At 48.1% G+C, this 20,424-nt stretch overlaps 1 protein-coding gene across 1 annotated transcript in view; it reads right to left on the reverse strand.

Annotated features, from left to right (window-relative positions):
• Window positions 1–20,424, reverse strand: part of TRMT6 (tRNA methyltransferase 6 non-catalytic subunit) — an 87,024-nt gene that overhangs the window by 56,131 nt on the left and 10,469 nt on the right. Inside the window, exons 2-3 of the mRNA XM_088478035.1 lie at window positions 13,135–13,259; window positions 4,815–4,924 (exon numbers count right to left, since the gene is read on the reverse strand). Of these exons, the coding sequence (XP_088334161.1) occupies window positions 4,815–4,924; window positions 13,135–13,259 (235 nt within the window). The remainder of the gene's footprint in view (window positions 1–4,814; window positions 4,925–13,134; window positions 13,260–20,424) is intronic.

Here is a 20,424-nt window from a genome sequence, read left to right on the forward strand (position 1 = left end):
CTCATCGCCGAGTGTAAGGACACCCGGCGGCTGTGCAGACAACTGCGCACCCTTGACTGTAAAGCAGAGATCTTGTCCTCCGTCACGAAGATCCTTTGCTGTCCCGAGTCCAATAAGGCTCCAAGATGCAGAATCCTCTGAGACGGGATTAGAGTGGACTTCTGCCAGTTGATTAGCCAGCCGTGCCGTTGCAGCAGTGCAATGGTCAGGTCCAAGTGGTGTAACAGGAGCTCTGGAGATCCTGCCACCAAAAACAGGTCGTCCAAGTACGGCAACATGCGGACTCCTTGCAGCCGCAGAGAAGCCGCCATGACCGCCATCACCTTGGTGAAAACACGTGGTGCTGTCGCCAGGCCAAAAGGTAACGCCCGAAACTGGAAGTGGTCGCTGCGGATTGCAAACCGAAGGAACTCTTGATGGCGCAAAAGAATAGGGACATGCAGGTAAGCGTCCTGTATGTCCAATGACACCATGTAGTCCCCAGGTTCCAGCGCCAGAATGATGGACCGTAGGGTCTCCATCCGAAACTTCGGGACCCGCAAAGACTTGTTGAGTGCTTTGAGGTTGAGAATCGGACGATATGACCCATTGGGTTTCTGTACCAAAAATAGATTTGAATAGAAACCCTGGCCCCTCTGGGAGAATGGAACAGGCACTATAACTCCAGCCTGGAGCATAGTGTGCAATACCTTCCGCAGCTCCGTAGCCTTGTTCCGGTCTGATGGTAGACCCGTGGTGAAGAATCGAGCCGGGGGTCTGTGCCGGAAGGAGAGGGCGTACCCGTGGGAGACCACCTCCAGAACCCAAGTGTCTGTCGTAGTGAACGACCAACACCGGGAGAACTGCAGCAGGCGGCCTCCCACCCTGGGATCCCCAAGGGGAGACCCGGACCGTCAGGCCGCAGGCTTGTCATCTGGCTTGGGGGCCGGACGTCTGGTACTCCATGCCTGTTTCCGGGGCTTGACCGATTTCTTAGGGCCAGCCTGTCGAGGAAACGACTGTGGTTTGGGCCTGCCCTGGGCCCTAGATGACCGAAAGGACAATGGTCCAGAACCAGAAGGAGCAGCGGCCGACGGGAGACAAGCAGATTTGGCTGCCGCCAGCGTGGCCACAATCTTATCCAGATCCGGACCGAAGAGAACTTCTCCGGTAAACGGCAACGCTTCCAGACCTTTCTTGGAATCTGCGTCCGCCTTCCAGGATCGCAGCCACAAGGTGCGACGAGCAGCTACCGCTGCTGAAGAAATTCTAGACACCAGAGTACTAATGTCTAGAGCCGCCTCGTTGATGTAGGTGGCCGAATCACGGAGATTGCCAATCAACTCCGCCTGTTCGGCCGGACAGTCGGATTCAAAAGAAGCCTCTAATGAATCCGCCCAGCGCTCCATCGCTCTGGCAACCCAGCAAATGGCCATAGCCGGCCGTGCTGCCCCCCCTGCAAGGGAATAAGCGGACTTCAGGCAGATTTCTACCTTGCGGTCCGTAGCATCCTTAAGGGAGGACATGGATGGCATCGGCAATGTGGCACTACGGACAAGACGGGTCACGTGAGAATCCACCTGTGGAGGGGATTCCCACTTAGCAAAATAATTATCCGCGAACGGATAAGCCACCGCCAGGCGTCTCTGCGGCTGGTATCTTTTGCCAGGTTGTTTCCACGCCTCCTCTAAATGGTCCACCAACTGACCCGAAAGAGGAAAGACTGTGGCATCGCCCTTCACATCTTTGAAAAAGGCATACTTAGATTTAGCCGCTGGGGGAACTTCGTCCTCAATCACCAAGGCTGTGCGGACCGCCCGAATAAGTCCAGGAATATATACTTTGGACTTAGCATCAGCGTCCTTAGTATGGAGAGGTTCCTGATCGTAAGGATCCAGAATCTCCCCATCATCAGACGTCCCTTCGTCATCCTCATAAGGAGCGGACAGAGACGCCACCGGCCTTTTATGAGGCCGCATCACAGACTCCCCTTGCAACACATCCGACAAGTGCTGTACAGAACTCGTCAGGGAGTTAACCCACGCTGGCTCCTGAGAACCCGGGAGCGGGGAAATAGGGAGACTGTGGGGTACCACCAATTGTCGTGGGAACCCCTGCATGGGTGACGACACCACAGACTGCTGGGACAAACCCATCGGAGTAAACGCGGGCTGCGGAGCTAACTGGCCCACTAAAGCTGTTAACGCCTGAGCGAAACAAGCCCAGGGCGGCTCCTGTACCGGTGCTGTAACCGTAATAGGCCGCGCCATGGACAAACACTGCCGGCAAAGGCCCTCCGCGCTACCCTCCCCCTCCGCTAACGGTACTTTGCACGTGGTACACTGTAGCCGGAGGGGAAAATCACTTTCAGACATGATGGCACCACGTATGTGACCTCTCTCACCAATTAAGTATTAAATAGGCGAGAGACCACCCTGCAGCACCGCACCGCAAGGGCTTTAGCAGAAAGAACAGGGACAGTAATAAAGCTGACAGTTTAGAGAAGAAAAGTTACAGGCAGCGCTAGCACAGTCACATACAATGCAGAGAAATAACAATTCCTGCACTAACAGCGCTGATCACTCAACTACACAGACACAGGGCCTGGTAGGACACAGCGCTGCATACACAGACCTGAGCCACAGCGGAGGAGAGGTATGCGGGGGGACCCAGACCACGATGCTTCCTTCCAGACTTCCAGCAGCGTTCACCATGCGTTGCAGAGAAGATGGCCGCCGAGGAGCAGAGAGAAGCTGGCCTGGGGGAGGAGCGCTGACACAGGACCAGTCAACACAGTGCAGAGAGGGCTGTGTGCAGCGGGGGAGGCGCCGGCTGTGAGACAGGGAAGGCGCGCTCCCCTGGCATGCATTTAACCCCTGGGACGCCGCAGCGCTACCGCTCTGCTGCGGTCCGCTGTCCCAGGGGGTAGTGGAAGCGCAGGTTGGTCGCCTGGCTCCACGCTGCAGCCAGTCCCCAGGGAGCCCCCTGCCTGGGGACTTAGGACCATGTGATCAGCGGGGACCCACCACGGGACCCCGCTGCTTACATCTGTCCCCCTTGAATCCGGCCATGGTCCGGAGCATCTGGGGTCACCGCTAGCTGTGACCCCAGACGCCCACCAGCATCCCCGGATCAGTACCGGCGTTCTGGTACCGGCGGGGTGTAGGGAAGACAGCATGGACGTCAGGACTGACTGTCCATGCTGTTCATCCAGATGTGCAGCCACAGCTGCATGAAGAAAAAGCTTCAGGGGCTCTTCTAGCCCCCACTCCAACAGGTGCACCCGACTCCGGCCGGGCACCAAACTAAACTGAGGTGCCTTGGCCCGGGGGCGGGGTATAGGAGGGGGACCAAGTGCATCCTGGGAGGCTGAAAGCTTAACTCTTTGGTGCCCTGCGACTGACGTCACACCTATACCCCCAAGGTATCCTGTGGATACCCTATGGACCCTGAAGTAGAAAATAAATGAACCCTTTGTTTCTTGTGATCCTCCAATTGGGCTTTACGGTTAGTGTATTGGTAACATTATTGCCTCACAGCAATGAGGTCATGGGTTCGATTCTATGTGGTGTTTGTATATTCTCCCTGTGCAATCCAAAAACATACTGATAGGTTAATTGGCTGACAAAAAAATTAACCGTAGTGTGTATATGGGTCAGCGTGCGGTAGGAAATATATATTGTAAGCTCCTCTGGGGCAGGGACTGATGAGAATAGCCAAATATTCTCTGTAAAGAACTGGAGGATATGTGTGCCCTATATAAATAACCATTAATAAATAACAACAATTGGAACCATAACAAATTCAGTAAGCTTCTGATCTAGTTCTATTCAACGCTATTGTATGCAGACTGGGGACCTTCCAACGCCTCAATTTTTTTTAGTTTGTGTCTGTTTCCCTCCTTCTGAAAGATCATATCATGAATCTACTGCTGCGATGATCATTCGGATTTTTCTATCTCCGCCCATTTCAAAACCGAAGTCGTCCAAGAAAAGCAGAAGAATAAAGATTTCGCTCAGACTCTGATCAAACATTTTAAAAAGAGCCCCCAATTAATCAATGCAGAAAATGAATTAAACACCTTTCATATGCTTTAAAAATCAGGATAAGAAAAAAACAAAAAAAACACAACTTATGGAGATGTTACAATAGACATTAAGAAAATAGCCTTCAACACAAACTCCTATATTAAAAATAACTACATTTGAAACAAACATACCAACTAAAAAAAAAAAAAAAAAAAGTGAGCCTATAATAATTGGTGTACTGTATAAATAAACAAAAACATATATTTGAATATGTATAATGAATTGAATAAAAATACTTTAATACAAGATTTAAATAAGTTGTACTGTATGACTAAAATATTTTTAGACATAAACTAAGTGCTAATATCTTGTTGTTAGATAACATTAATTTAGTTGATTACAGTTAAGGCTATAGGTGCATACACACACACAACGATTTTTTGAACGATTAACGTTAACAATATCGTTTATCGTTCTATCGTTGAAAAAATCGTTCACTTTCTGAGTTAAAACGATGAACGATTATCGTTTATGCGCGTTCACGTTTGTAGTTCAGTCAGACTGACCAACTGAACGATTTTCATTAAGGGAATATGCAAAAATCGTTTGTAGTTCAAGAAAAATGTTCATTACACTTTAAAAAAATCTGACAGAAAATCGTTCATAAAATCGTTGCTAACAAAATCGTTGTGCGTGTATGCAGCTTTAATCTTCATTTTGCCTTTGTTGAATAACAAATTAGACCAGTAAAAAGAAAAAGAAAATAATACTGTCGCATGATTTATAAAGCTGCCAAAATGATCTCACCTGACCCTTGATGCCTTTTTCTTTCAAGGCTTCAATGTCGTCTCTAGTCAGCTTTTGGGATTTGCCGTCATCAACAATGTTACGGTTATCAGCGCCGGCTTCCTTAGGCTCTAAAGGAAAAGGCAAAAATAAATATTTAAAACCAGGAGAATGAAAAATGCATGTATATTTTATGTAAGGGGTGTTATAGCACACTGAACAGTTATTCACTTAGGTGGTTCAGCTCAGGACTCCAAGTGCCCTGGGTGTAATAATAATGGATGAATTGCATATCTGTCTATGTAGGTAACAAGCACACAGGTTGTAAGATCACACTAGACACGCTCACTTTCTCACTAGACACGCTCACAAGGAACCACCAAAGACCATAATTTAATACTTAATGCATTTATGTCTGTGCTATTGCTCCTGTGCCCGCAAAGCATATTCCTAAGCCACAATAGTGCTGAATAAAATGAATATTGAACTTTAACTTGAAGTTGTGAGCGTTAGGACTGGTACAATAATGTCAGTCAGTGAGTGCAGGAAGCAACTTAGCAGATGACTGGCAATAATGATAATATGGTGTATTACCAGATCAATGGCTGCTTACTCTTTAGGGCAGGGGTGGGCAATAAGCAGCCCTCCAGCTGTTGTTGAACTACACATCCCAGCATGCTATGCAACAGTTTTAGCATGGCCAATGTGGCAGGGCATGCTGGGATGTGTAGTTCTTCAGCAGCTGGGGGGGGGGGGCACTTATTGCCCACCCATACCCTAGAGACTGGTCAGTTAAACAGAATTATTTCAACAAAAACATGCAAATTGACTGATATTTTTATATTTTATTTCTTATAGTAAAAATAACTCTGGGTCTCTGCCACCCTCTCCCTATGGGTATCTGGAGTGTAGGTCTACAATAAAAAGGTCAAAAGTCAATGGGTCAATACCATAAGATCGACAGTCAATAGATCGACAGGGTCATTGGGTCGACATTCAAATAGCTCGAGGCTGGTCTGCTCCCCCCAATATACTCCTCTTAACATGCTTATCCCAATCCAGCTCTACCCAATACACTCCTCCCTACATGCTTATCACATCCAGCTCCTCCCCCATCCAGCTCTTCCCAATACACTCCTTTCTACATGCTTATCCCATCCAGCTCCTCCCAATACTCTCCTCTCTACATGCTTATCCCATTCAGCTCCTCCCAATACACTCTTCTCTACATGCTTATACCAAACCAGCTCCTCCTCCATCCAGCTCCTCCCAAAACACTCCTCTCTACATGCTTATCCCACCCAGCTCCTCCCAATACACTCCTCTCTACATGCTTATCCCATTCAGCTCCTCCCAATACACTCCTCTCTACATGCTTATACCAAACCAGCTCCTCCTCCATCCAGCTCCTCCCAAAACAATCCTCTCCACATGCTTATCCCATCCAGCTCCTCCCAATACACTCCTCTCTACATGCTTATACCAATCCAGCTCCTCCCAATACACTCCTCTCTACAGGCTTATACCAATCCAGCTCCTCCTCCATCCAGCTCCTCCCAAAACAATCCTCTCTACATGCTTATCCCATCCAGCGCCTCCCAATACACTCCTCTCTACATGCTTATCCCATCTAGCTCCTCTCAATACACTCCTCTCTACATGCTTATCCCATCCAGCTCCTCCCAATACTCTCCTCTCTACATGCTTATCCCATCTAGCTCCTCTCAATACACTCCTCTCTACATGCTTATCCCATCCAGTTCCTCCCAATACTCTCCTCTCTACATGCTTATCCCATCCAGCTCCTCCCAATACACTCCTCTCTACATGCTTATCCCATCCAGCTCCTCCCAATACACTCCTCTCTACATGCTTATCCCATTCAGCTCCTCCCAATACACTCCTCTCTACATGCTTATACCAATCCAGCTCCTCCCAATACACTCCTCTCTACAGGCTTATACCAATCCAGCTCCTCCTCCATCCAGCTCCTCCCAAAACAATCCTCTCTACATGCTTATCCCATCCAGCGCCTCCCAATACACTCCTCTCTACATGCTTATCCCATCTAGCTCCTCTCAATACACTCCTCTCTACATGCTTATCCCATCCAGCTCCTCCCAATACTCTCCTCTCTACATGCTTATCCCATCTAGCTCCTCTCAAAACACTCCTCTCTACATGCTTATCCCATCCAGTTCCTCCCAATACTCTCCTCTCTACATGCTTATCCCATCCAGCTCCTCCCAATACACTCCTCTCTACATGCTTATCCCATCCAGCTCCTCCCAATACACTCCTCTCTACATGCTTATCCCATTCAGCTCCTCCCAATACACTCCTCTCTACATGCTTATACCAAACCAGCTCCTCCTCCATCCAGCTCCTCCTAATACACTCCTCTCTACATGCTTATACCGAACCAGCTCCTCCTCCATCCAGCTCCTCCCAATACACTCCTCTCTACAGGCTTATACCAATCTAGCTCCTCCTCCATCCAGCTCCTCTTAATACACTCCTCTCTACATGCTTATCCCATCCAGCTCCTCCCAATACACTCCTCTCTACATGCTTATCCCATCTAGCTCCTCTCAATACACTCCTCTCTACATGCTTATCCCATCCAGCTCCTCCCAATACTCTCCTCTCTACATGCTTATCCCATCCAGCTCCTCCCAATACACTCCTCTCTACATGCTTATCCCATCCAGCTCCTCCCAATACTCTCCTCTCTACATGCTTATCCCATTCAGCTCCTCCCAATACTCTCCTCTCTACATGCAGCTCCTCCCAATACACTCCTCTCTACATGCTTATACCAAACCAGCTCCTCCTCCATCCAGCTCCTCCCAAAACACTCCTCTCTACATGCTTATCCCATCCAGCTCCTCCCAATACACTCCTCTCTACATGCTTATACAAATCCAGCTCCTCCCAATACACTCCTCTCTACATGCTTATACAAATCCAGCTCCTCCTCCATCCAGCTCCTCCTAATACACTCCTCTCTACATGCTTATCCCATCTAGCTCCTCTCAATACACTCCTCTCTACATGCTTATCCCATCCAGCTCCTCCCAATACTCTCCTCTCTACATGCTTATCCCATCTAGCTCCTCTCAATACACTCCTCTCTACATGCTTATCCCATCCAGTTCCTCCCAATACTCTCCTCTCTACATGCTTATCCCATCCAGCTCCTCCCAATACACTCCTCTCTACATGCTTATCCCATCTAGCTCCTCTCAATACACTCCTCTCTACATGCTTATCCCATCCAGCTCCTCCCAATACTCTCCTCTCTACACGCTTATCCCATTCAGCTCCTCCCAATACTCTCCTCTCTACATGCTTATCCCATCCAGCTCCTCCCAATACACTCCTCTCTACAGGCTTATACCAATCCAGCTCCTCCTCCATCCAGCTCCTCCTAATACACTCCTCTCTACATGCTTATCCCATCCAGCTCCTCTCAATACTCTCCTCTCTACATGCTTATCCCATCCAGCTCCTCCCAATACACTCCTCTCTACATGCTTATCCCATCTAGCTCCTCTCAATACACTCTCTACATGCTTATCCCATCCAGTTCCTCCCAATACTCTCCTCTCTACATGCTTATCCCATCAAGCTCCTCCCAATACACTCCTCTCTACATGCTTATCCCATCCAGCTCCTCCCAATACACTCCTCTCTACCTGCTTATCCCATCTAGCTCCTCCCAATACTCTCCTCTCTACCTGCTTATCCCATCCAGCTCCTCCCAATACACTCCTCTCTACATGCTTATCCCATCCAGTTCCTCCCAATACTCTCCTCTCTACATGCTTATCCCATCCAGCTCCTCCCAATACACTCCTCTCTACATGCTTATCCCATCCAGCTCCTCCCAATACACTCCTCTCTACATGCTTATCCCATCTAGCTCCTCTCAATACACTCCTCTCTACATGCTTATCCCATCCAGCTCCTCCCAATACACTCCTCTCTACATGCATATACCAAACCAGCTCCTCCTCCATCCAGCTCCTCTCTACATGCTTATGCCAACCAGCTCCTCCTCCATCCAGCTCCTCCCAATACACTCCTTTTTACATGCTTATCCCAACCAGCTCCTCTCAATACACTCCTCTCTACATGCCTATACCAATACAGCTCCTCCCAAAACTCTCCTCTCTACATGCTTATGCCAACCAGCTCCTCCTCCATCCAGCTCCTCCCAATACACTCCTTTTTACATGCTTATGCCAACCAGCTCCTCCTCCATCCAGCTCCTCTCAATACACTCCTCTCTACATGCATATCCCATTCAGCTCCTCCCAATACACTCCTCTCTACATGCTTATACCAAACCAGCTCCTCCTCCATCCAGCTCCTCCCAAAACACTCCTCTCTACATGCTTATCCCACCCAGCTCCTCCCAATACACTCCTCTCTACATGCTTATCCCATTCAGCTCCTCCCAATACACTCCTCTCTACATGCTTATACCAAACCAGCTCCTCCTCCATCCAGCTCCTCCCAAAACAATCCTCTCTACATGCCTATCCCATCCAGCTCCTCCCAATACACTCCTCTCTACATGCTTATACCAATCCAGCTCCTCCCAATACACTCCTCTCTACAGGCTTATACCAATCCAGTTCCTCCTCCATCCAGCTCCTCCCAAAACAATCCTCTCTACATGCTTATCCCATCCAGCGCCTCCCAATACACTCCTCTCTACATGCTTATCCCATCTAGCTCCTCTCAATACACTCCTCTCTACATGCTTATCCCATCCAGCTCCTCCCAATACTCTCCTCTCTACATGCTTATCCCATCTAGCTCCTCTCAATACACTCCTCTCTACATGCTTATCCCATCCAGTTCCTCCCAATACTCTCCTCTCTACATGCTTATCCCATCCAGCTCCTCCCAATACACTCCTCTCTACATGCTTATCCCATCCAGCTCCTCCCAATACACTCCTCTCTACATGCTTATCCCATTCAGCTCCTCCCAATACACTCCTCTCTACATGCTTATACCAAACCAGCTCCTCCTCCATCCAGCTCCTCCTAATACACTCCTCTCTACATGCTTATACCGAACCAGCTCCTCCTCCATCCAGCTCCTCCCAATACACTCCTCTCTACAGGCTCATACCAATCCAGCTCCTCCTAATACACTCCTCTCTACATGCTTATCCCATCCAGCTCCTCCCAATACACTCCTCTCTACATGCTTATCCCATCTAGCTCCTCTCAATACACTCCTCTCTACATGCTTATCCCATCCAGCTCCTCCCAATACTCTCCTCTCTACATGCTTATCCCATCCAGCTCCTCCCAATACACTCCTCTCTACATGCTTATCCCATCCAGCTCCTCCCAATACACTCCTCTCTACATGCTTATCCCATCCAGCTCCTCCCAATACTCTCCTCTCTACATGCTTATCCCAATCAGCTCCTCCCAATACTCTCCTCTCTACATGCAGCTCCTCCCAATACACTCCTCTCTACATGCTTATACCAAACCAGCTCCTCCTCCATCCAGCTCCTCCCAAAACACTCCTCTCTACATGCTTATCCCATCCAGCTCCTCCCAATACACTCCTCTCTACATGCTTATACCAATCCAGCTCCTCCCAATACACTCCTCTCTACAGGCTTATACCAATCCAGCTCCTCCTCCATCCAGCTCCTCCTAATACACTCCTCTCTACATGCTTATCCCATCTAGCTCCTCTCAATACACTCCTCTCTACATGCTTATCCCATCCAGCTCCTCCCAATACTCTCCTCTCTACATGCTTATCCCATCTAGCTCCTCTCAATACACTCCTCTCTACATGCTTATCCCATCTAGCTCCTCCCAATACACTCCTCTCTACATGCATATACCAAACCAGCTCCTCCTCCATCCAGCTCCTCTCTACATGCTTATGCCAACCAGCTCCTCCATCCAGCTCCTCCCAATACACTCCTTTTTACATGCTTATCCCAACCAGCTCCTCCTCCATCCAGCTCCTCTCAATACACTCCTCTCTACATGCCTATACCAATACAGCTCCTCCCAAAACTCTCCTCTCTACATGCTTATGCCAACCAGCTCCTCCTCCATCCAGCTCCTCCCAATACACTCCTTTTTACATGCTTATGCCAACCAGCTCCTCCTCCATCCAGCTCCTCTCAATACACTCCTCTCTACATGCATATCCCATCTAGCTCCTCCCAATACTCTCCTCTCTACATGCTTATCCCATTCAGCTCCTCCCAATACACTCCTCTCTACATGCTTATCCCATCCAGCTCCTCCCAATACACTCCTCTCTACATGCTTATCCCATCCAGCTCCTCCCAATACTCTCCTCTCTACATGCTTATCCCAATCAGCTCCTCCCAATACTCTCCTCTCTACATGCAGCTCCTCCCAATACACTCCTCTCTACATGCTTATACCAAACCAGCTCCTCCTCCATCCAGCTCCTCCCAAAACACTCCTCTCTACATGCTTATCCCATCCAGCTCCTCCCAATACACTCCTCTCTACATGCTTATACCAATCCAGCTCCTCCCAATACACTCCTCTCTACAGGCTTATACCAATCCAGCTCCTCCTCCATCCAGCTCCTCCTAATACACTCCTCTCTACATGCTTATCCCATCTAGCTCCTCTCAATACACTCCTCTCTACATGCTTATCCCATCCAGCTCCTCCCAATACTCTCCTCTCTACATGCTTATCCCATCTAGCTCCTCTCAATACACTCCTCTCTACATGCTTATCCCATCTAGCTCCTCCCAATACACTCCTCTCTACATGCATATACCAAACCAGCTCCTCCTCCATCCAGCTCCTCTCTACATGCTTATGCCAACCAGCTCCTCCATCCAGCTCCTCCCAATACACTCCTTTTTACATGCTTATCCCAACCAGCTCCTCCTCCATCCAGCTCCTCTCAATACACTCCTCTCTACATGCCTATACCAATACAGCTCCTCCCAAAACTCTCCTCTCTACATGCTTATGCCAACCAGCTCCTCCTCCATCCAGCTCCTCCCAATACACTCCTTTTTACATGCTTATGCCAACCAGCTCCTCCTCCATCCAGCTCCTCTCAATACACTCCTCTCTACATGCATATCCCATCCAGCTCCTCCCAATACTCTCCTCTCTACATGCTTATCCCATTCAGCTCCTCCCAATACACTCCTCTCTACATGCTTATCCCATCTAGCTCCTCCTCCATCCAGCTCCTCTCAATACACTCCTCTCTACATGCATATCCCATCCAGCTCCTCCCAATACTCTCCTCTTTACATGCTTATCCCATTCAGCTCCTCCCAATACACTCCTCTCTACTTGCTTATACCAATCCAGCTCCTCCTCCATCCAGCTCCTCCTAATACACTCCTCTCTACATGCTTATCCCATACAGCTCCTCCCAATACATTCCTCTCTACATGCTTATACCAATCCAGCTCCTCCCAATACTCTCCTCTCTACATGCTTATCCCATTCAGCTCCTCCCAATAAACTCCTGTCTACATACCAAACCAGCTCCTCCTCCATCCAGCTCCTCCCAATACACTCCTCTCTACATGCTTATCCCATCCAGCTCCTCCCAATACTCTCCTCTCTACATGCTTATGCGAACCAGCTCCTCCTCCATCCAGCTCCTCCTAATACACTCCTCTCTACATGCTTATCCCAACTAGCTCCTCCATCCTGCTCCTCCCAATACACTGCTCTCTACATGCTTATACCAACCAGCTACTCCTCCATCCAGCTCTTCCCAATCGGCACCTCTCTCAGCATTCACCTGCAGATAACCAACTCTCTCTTCAAGGTACAGATGTGTCCTTATACATCTTTGCTGCAGTCTCACTAAAAAGCCCGTCTTGGCACGCCAGGTCCCGTGAGACTCGGCTAAAGCCGGGCGTCTTTTATCTGTCTATTTGAGCGGAAAATGCGACTAGAACGCACCAGCAGACTGTGCTGATTAATTTAATATGTGACACTTGTATATCTGTGTCTCTCATCTGTATATGAAGTGGTAGTGTATCTTTTTTTCAATCCAAGTTCCATTGTGGTTCATATAGACTCAGGTGCAGACATATATACATGTGTCACATATCAAATTACTCAGCACAGTCCCAGTCGCATTACATTGTGACGAAGACCCTTTTTCAGCAACAAAGACGTGCAACGCTAGCAGAGAAGCACGGGACCGGGTGGCTCACTAGCACCAGGTAAGTTGCGCTGTGTGGCGTATTGAGGCTAGATGTATGAGGACACATCTGTACTCTACAAAACCACTCATGTGAAATACCAGAAGACAGGCCCTGCTATACCTGCTGCAGCTTCTTCATTTCTCTTTGGCTTAAGATTTCCACCTTCCGCTACCTCGAACATTGTGCCATAACTTTTACCGATTGCTTTGTCCAAATATATCCACTGTTTTTCAAATATTATTTTTCTGTAAATAAAAAAAAAAATATATAAAAAAAATTATATACCTACACATTGGATTTATAAAACATTTATTACTCTCGCACACAAGACAAGTAGGGAGCAGCACAAAACAGAGACAAACCAAATGTTTAGTAAAAAGAATAAACCTCTCAGATTGCGATTTGGAGAGTAATTTCTGCGCAGGCAACTAGCAGCATTGACTTAGAACAGCGGGACACCGCTGTAGCAATTGTACAGCCATGACCAAAAGTTTTGAGAATGACACAAGTATTGGTTTTCACAAAGTTTGCTGCTTCAGTGTTTTTAGACCTATTTGACAGATGTTACTACGGTATACTGAAACGGTTTTGTTCCTCGAGCCACTTAAGCTCCGTACACACCAAGTGATCAGACAACGATCAGATATCGTTGTCTGATCGTCCTGCATGTGCTAGATGTTCCATATCGAACATCGAGCACATGCATCAACCCCCAAACATCGACGATCGCGGGTCCCTATAGTAATTAGGCTAACCTGTTGGCCTGCATGCACGGGCAATGGTCGATATCGATCATCTGTGGCCACGCATCGACCATCATTTGGGGTTTGGAAGGGCCAAACAACAGGACAATATTAATGATATGATCAATATCGTTATCGTTCTTATCATCCTGTAATATCTGACCGTGTGTACGCACCATTATATATCACTTTTACCTTAGGGCAATGTGCTCCATCATGCTGGAAAAGACATTGTTAGTCACCAAAGTGTTCTAGAATGGTTGGGAGAAGTTGCTCTTGGAGGATGTTTTGGTACCATTCTTTATAAATGTTCTTAGGCAAAATTGTGAGTGAGCCCACTCCCTTAGCTGAGAAGCAACCCCACACATGAATGGCCTCAGGATGCTTTACTGTTGGCATTTCACAGGACTGAAAGGGGATTCATTAGAGAATATAACTTTACCCCAGTCCTCACAGTCCACTTCCTGTACCTTTTGCAGAATATCAGTCTGTCCCTGATGTTTTTCCTGGAGTGAAGTGGCTTCTTTGCTGCCCTTCTTGACACCAGGCCATCCTCCAAAAGTCTTCAGCTCACTATGTGTGAAGATACACTCACATCTGCCTGCTGCCATTCCTGAGCAAGCTCTGCACTGGTGGTGTCCTGATCCCGCAGCTGAATCAACTTTAGGAGACTGTCCTGGTGCTTGCTGGACGTTCTTGGGTGCCCTGAAGCCTTCTTCACAACTATTGAACCTATCTCCTTGAAGTTCTTGATGATCCAATAAATGATTGATTTAGGTGCAATCTTACTAGCAGCAATATCCTTGTGAAGCCCTGTTTGTGCAATGCAATGATGACTGCACGTGTTTCCTTGCAGGTAACAACGGTTAACAGAAGAACAACAATGATTTCAAGCTCTACCATCCTTTTAATGCTTCCAGTCTGTTATTCTAACTCAATCAGCATGACAGAGTGATCTCCAGCCTTGCCCTCGTCAACACTCATCTGTGTTAAAGAGAGAATCACTGACATGATGTCAGCTGGTCCTTTTTTGGCAGGGCTGAAATGCAGTGGAAATTTTTGTTTTATGGCAAAGAGGGACTTTGCAAATAATTGAAATTCATCCGATCACTCTTCGTGAGGGTGGAGCAGGGGAGCTGTGCAGAGCAGTGAGGGGGCCTCCATTTTACTGTATCCATTCAACTGTGACCATTTTGTGGATTAGTATAGTGTGTATAACACACAGAGCTGTGCTCCTTACTCACTCTTGTAATTTTTTGGGGGGGACGGTTGCCTGGCTCCTACATTTTAGGAAAATTTGTCAAGCCCTGGTCTAGTGCATACCTGCTCCCGCACATAGTTAGCATAAATCACCCATCGATATCGTCGTTCCGTCTTTGCGGGCATTGGCAAGTGTGAATGCATTTGCCGATACCGGCACCCCGCCGGGTCACGTCGCTAACGAGGTCAGTACCGCCCATAACACATATTCTGACTATGATGCGCTATATCACCGGGCTTGTCGAATATCTCCATAACACAGGTAAAAACCTGCCGTAAGTGATCTCCTTTGGTGACAGATGCCAGGGCCCCATGTAGACTGTTGAATCGTCTAGTTGCCATGACCAAACGTTGGCTAAATTTTGTTGAGCCTTACTATATTATGATAGCATGCTATATTATAAATAATATAATGTGCCATCATATTATACAGACAGATTGAGCCAGTATATGGGGTTATGTCATTCTGCCACTTCTCCTACACATTTGATTCTAAAGCGATCACATTCCATTTACTTACATTCTGCATACCTCCACTAAATTTCCACATCAACCTTTTACTGCCACTTGTTAATTATAAATCATTAACAAGTGGCAGTAAGCGGAACCCAGAATCACCATCTAATGCTGTAACTGTGACAACGCACAGCCTTTCATATGATGGACAGGGTTCTGCAATTGGCAAACCTCAGAGGCTATGACGTCATCATTTGTTTAAAGCCTGATTACATTTTGAACAATGCACAAATGTAGCAATTTCCAGAACATTGCAAAATTATTATTATAATATGAATAACCAACATGTACACAGAGCTGTGAAATTGTGTAGAGGAAGACCAGGGGGAGGCAACTTGTGGCACTCAAGCGGCTATAAAACTACACGTCAGCATGCCCTGCCACAGCTTTGGAAAGGCATGCTGGGATGTGTCGTTCCACAGCAGCTGGAGTATCAGAGGATTCCTACCCCTGAAGTAGACACTCGATTTAATAAATAGCTATGTGGTGTTATATGGAATAATATTTTTCTGCAATGCTGTGGGTCGTTTATGAAGAACAATAAATCAATTCAATAAAAATCCAAAAGAATGGTGTAAAAAAAAAACAAAAAAAAAAACAGTAGGAGAAATAGAATTAGCTCCAGGCGTTTTTAGCAGCACATGACATAATAGCGATATGACTATGTGTGTGCTGTAGAGCAGTGTATGTCTTCTTAGACCAAGCAGATCTCATACGGAGGTGGTACACAGAATATGCCTGCTCTCCTGGCAGATTAGGCGGTGACATCATGGACTTAAAATAGTTTTGCTATTGGATTACACAATGACTCTTGGATGAATGAATGCCGCAACAGTGTCTGAGTTTTCAGTAAATTAAAAAAGGCTTTTTTTTTTTTTTTTAATCACTTAACCCTAAACACGTAGGCAGTGGACAAAGCTATGGAAACACCTTGGCAAACATGGGACAACAAGCATACTGAAAATATCAGCTACCACGTTAGTGTGTTTGATATGGTGATTGATTCTGGTGGTCCCCCAATATTGTGCAGCGCAGAGAGGCTCGTCACTATGTAATAAACACAAGGTTTAATTAAAAAATAAATAATTAATTACCAACTAGAGTTTCCGGCTATATGGCTGCCTGCCAATCGGTTGCCGGGGAGGGGCAAGATGCGGTCGATCACCCAATTACTTGCATTGACACCTTGGTGATCTTAGCCTGCATGTGAGGGTGTGGTGTGGGTGGCGCGGGGGTTGCGAGTGCCAATGGAGAGTGGAGACGGGCTCCTGCAGTGATGGATTGCCCCAGCCCATCCCTCATCTTTCCCCCCAAACCAGCTGCCTTTCAGGATACGTAACAACAAAAAATGACGGAAGCTCCCCCACAAGTGACCGCATTCTGCACTATGATGACCCTGGTTCTATAGGGGGCGAAGCTCTTTCTCTGCAGATGCTGCGCTCAATGTGCTGAGTTACGCCTCCACTGGGTGTTCAGTTAGAGTATCTGCAATACTGCTCTGCCCCAGCTTACATTACTGTATAGCTTTCTCCTCCAGGTTAAAGTATGTGTCATCATGCTCACCCACCCCAGGCCCAAGTGTGTATGTCATCATGTCCCACACACCAGGCCCTAGTTGTCACCATGCCCCCCCCCCCTGGTCCCAGTATGTGTCAACTTGTCCCTCCAAGACCCGACCGTGTGCGTCACCATGTCCCCCTCACAGGCCCTAGTGTGTGTCACTATGAGCCCCCCCAGGACCCAGTGTGTGTGTCACCATGTAGTGTGCCCGCTAGGCAGTTTTAGTGGGCGCCACCAGCCTGATTTTTAAAGTGGCAAAATGCGCCCTGCCTTTTTAGCGGCACCCTGCTAAAAGAGCCTGCCCTGTCCCTTCCCCACCCGCGGGCCGCAATGTCCTGCGGAAGGGAAACGTAGTGGCGATCGATCTCCGCCGGCTGAATAGATGCCCTCAGGAATAGCTTGGGGGAAAGCCCAGCATCTCCATAAGTGCTACGGATGCCCCCATGTGTGATGAATTAGGGGCATGGCACAAAGACATGCTCCCTCCCCGGTCTGCCACACCCCCTCCTCGGCCCGAACCCTCAGCGCCCTGCCCTGCCTTCAGTCTAGTGGGAACTCTAACTATGTCCTCTCCAGGTCCAAGTGTGTGTGCGCATCACCATGTTCCAACCCACCCCTCCCGCCACCAGAACCCAGTGTGTGCATCTCCATGTTCCAACCCCCCCAGGACCAGTGTGTGCATCATCATGTCCCCCCGCAGGACCCAGTGTGTGTCACCATGTCCCCCCCAGGACATAGTGTGTGCGTCACCATGTTGTTGCCCCCCCCCAGGCCGCAGTGTGTATGTTTATATGTAAATCTGTCCGTCTCCAGTATGTATATCAGGTCCATCTAGCCCCCAATATATGTATCCATGTCACCCCAGACCCATGGGTGTCTCATTATCCTTATCTGTGTCTGGCCTATCTTTTTTCCTCCTTTGCCTGTGTCTCTTATTACTGCGCTTATGATATCTGTCCACCACCTACTTCTACCATTTACCCACATCCTTTTCTTTCGAAGACCACTTTACCTCTTGCCCTGCTCTCTCTCCTGCCACCCCTTTTCTTCTTCAGCATATGCCCTATTTACCACTTACCTTCCTACCCCTCCTCTACTGCTGAAAGCGATGGAGTCCTGCTGGCAGCCGATAAGAAGTGACAGAGACACCTGAGAATGGCAGGTAAGTACAATCTTCTTGTGTTTTAACTTCTATACCTGAAGTTATTAAGATTTATTATGTGATGTCGGCTGCCTGGGTCAAATTTGTATGTGGCACAATTAACCGTGAGGTCCGACAAGGACCCCAACCTTGTTCATTAGGCATCCCATATCAATTGTTACCCCTCTGTAAAGTTTCCGTCCAAATCCATTCAGTGGAAGGCTCAGAACAGGCTCCCCGGGTCAAAGTTCTGCCCAGCGTACACCAAATGGAGGTCCGACCAGGACCTCAACCCCCTAGTATGCCTTCTGGGGTCCAATGTTACCACTCAGTGAAGTTTTGGGCCAAATTATGTGATGTCATTCAAATCCATTCAATGGAATGTGCAGAACAGGCTGCCTGTGTCAAAGTTCTACTCGGCACACTACGCCTTGAGGTTCGACCGCGACCCCAACTTCAACTGCCACCCACCTGTGAAGTTTTCATCCAAATCCATCCAGTGTAAGGCCTAAACAAGGCTCACTGGGTCAAAGTTCTGCCCAGCGTCCCCGGTTCATAGTTCTCCCCAGCGTACACCAATGGAAGGTCCGAACGTAACCTCAACCCCCTAGTATGCCTTCTGGGATCCAATGTTACCACTCTGAAGTTTTCGTCCAAATTCAGTGTTCTCCCCAGGCTGTTTTCTGCGGGCGCATCGCCCGGCAGAAACAGCCTGCCGCCCGGCACTTTCCCCCGCCAACCCCTGCTGCAGAACGCTGGCCTCTGAAGTGACCGGAGGCTAAAGAAGCCTCCGATCGCTTCAGAGGCAAGCGTTCCCAGTGATGCACTGAGCGGGTGACGTCATAACATCACCTGCGATGTGAAGAACCTGCCCCATGCGCCTGCTGAATCTAGCTAGATCCAATCAGTGCGAGGCAACGGGAATGCGAGCGGCGAGCAAGTAAAGGTAAGTTCTGGGCTGGGGTCAGGAAGGGTCTGGGGGCTCTGCCTAAGGGGCACTAATTAAGCCTGGGGGCACTGCATAAGGGACCAGCCTTGGAGTACTGCATAAGGGACACTATTTAAGCCTGGGGGTTCTGCATAAGGGGCCAGTCTGGGGGAACTACATAGGGGCACTACTTCAGCATGGGGATACTGCATAAGGGCAAAGCTAAACTACAGGTGGCAATGCATGAAGGGGAAAACTACAGGGGGCACTGTATAAAGGGCACATATACAGGGAGCACTGCATAATGGGCACTTTTGACAGAGCCAATGGAGGAGCAGCCTGAGACCTGTCGGGCTGGATTGGTAAGGGAGTTACCACTTTTCCCGGCGCGCGTATAATTTCGAAGGCCCCCACCTGGCTACTTTTTGATGCCACCCGGCTGGAAAAAAATTCTGGGGAGAACACTGAAATCCATCTAGTGGAAGGGTCAGAACATGCTCCCCAGGGCAAAGTTCTGTTAAGCATACACCACCGGGAGGTCCAACCAGGACCCTAACCCCCCTAAAACCTGGCCAGGATCCAACTTGACCACCACGCGTTGGTTTCATCCCAATCAGTGCACGGGTGTCCGAATGCATAACCGGACAAACAAACCAATGAATTTTATATATAAGATGGGTACTCCCCTACAGTCTGATCTACCTAGGGGTGGCAGGAAAAAAAAAAAAATTTAAGACAGTAAGGTGGAAATTAATTTGCCGCAGTAAATTACAGCAGGCTAATTGATCCTCCAGGGCTATTCAACTAGCCATGACAGCAGCCTGCACTTAACAGGGATTTTTTATCAGGCCAGGTAAATAGCCTGTTAACGGTGCGAAGACCCTTTTTACGCATAAGTCCATGAACTTATCGCGGATTCCACGTTTAACACATTAATTTAAAAGGGCGCTAAAGAGGGTCTCAGGTGAAAAGGGATCTGGAATTGAATAGCCCCAGACGTGAAAGCCCGAGGCTACCACCCTTTTTCACTCCTGTTAAATTAAGGGGAATAATTGAATTCCCCCCTATGGGTGCCATGAACCAAGAAAGTTTGGGAACTGCTGCTCTATTCTGCCTGCAGAGGAGAAATCATCTTCTCCTCACTATGCCATTATCTTCTCCCAAAGCTCTGCTATCAATGTTATTGAAATGTGGTAATACTCTGAGCAGGGAATTTAATTATTGTTTGGGTGCACGTTAGTACTGGTTGAGTCTCCCATATC

The sequence above is a fragment of the Taudactylus pleione genome, unplaced genomic scaffold (assembly GCF_031769625.1).
Source record: "Taudactylus pleione unplaced genomic scaffold, aTauple2 ptg000206l, whole genome shotgun sequence".
Taxonomy (NCBI): domain Eukaryota; kingdom Metazoa; phylum Chordata; class Amphibia; order Anura; family Myobatrachidae; genus Taudactylus; species Taudactylus pleione.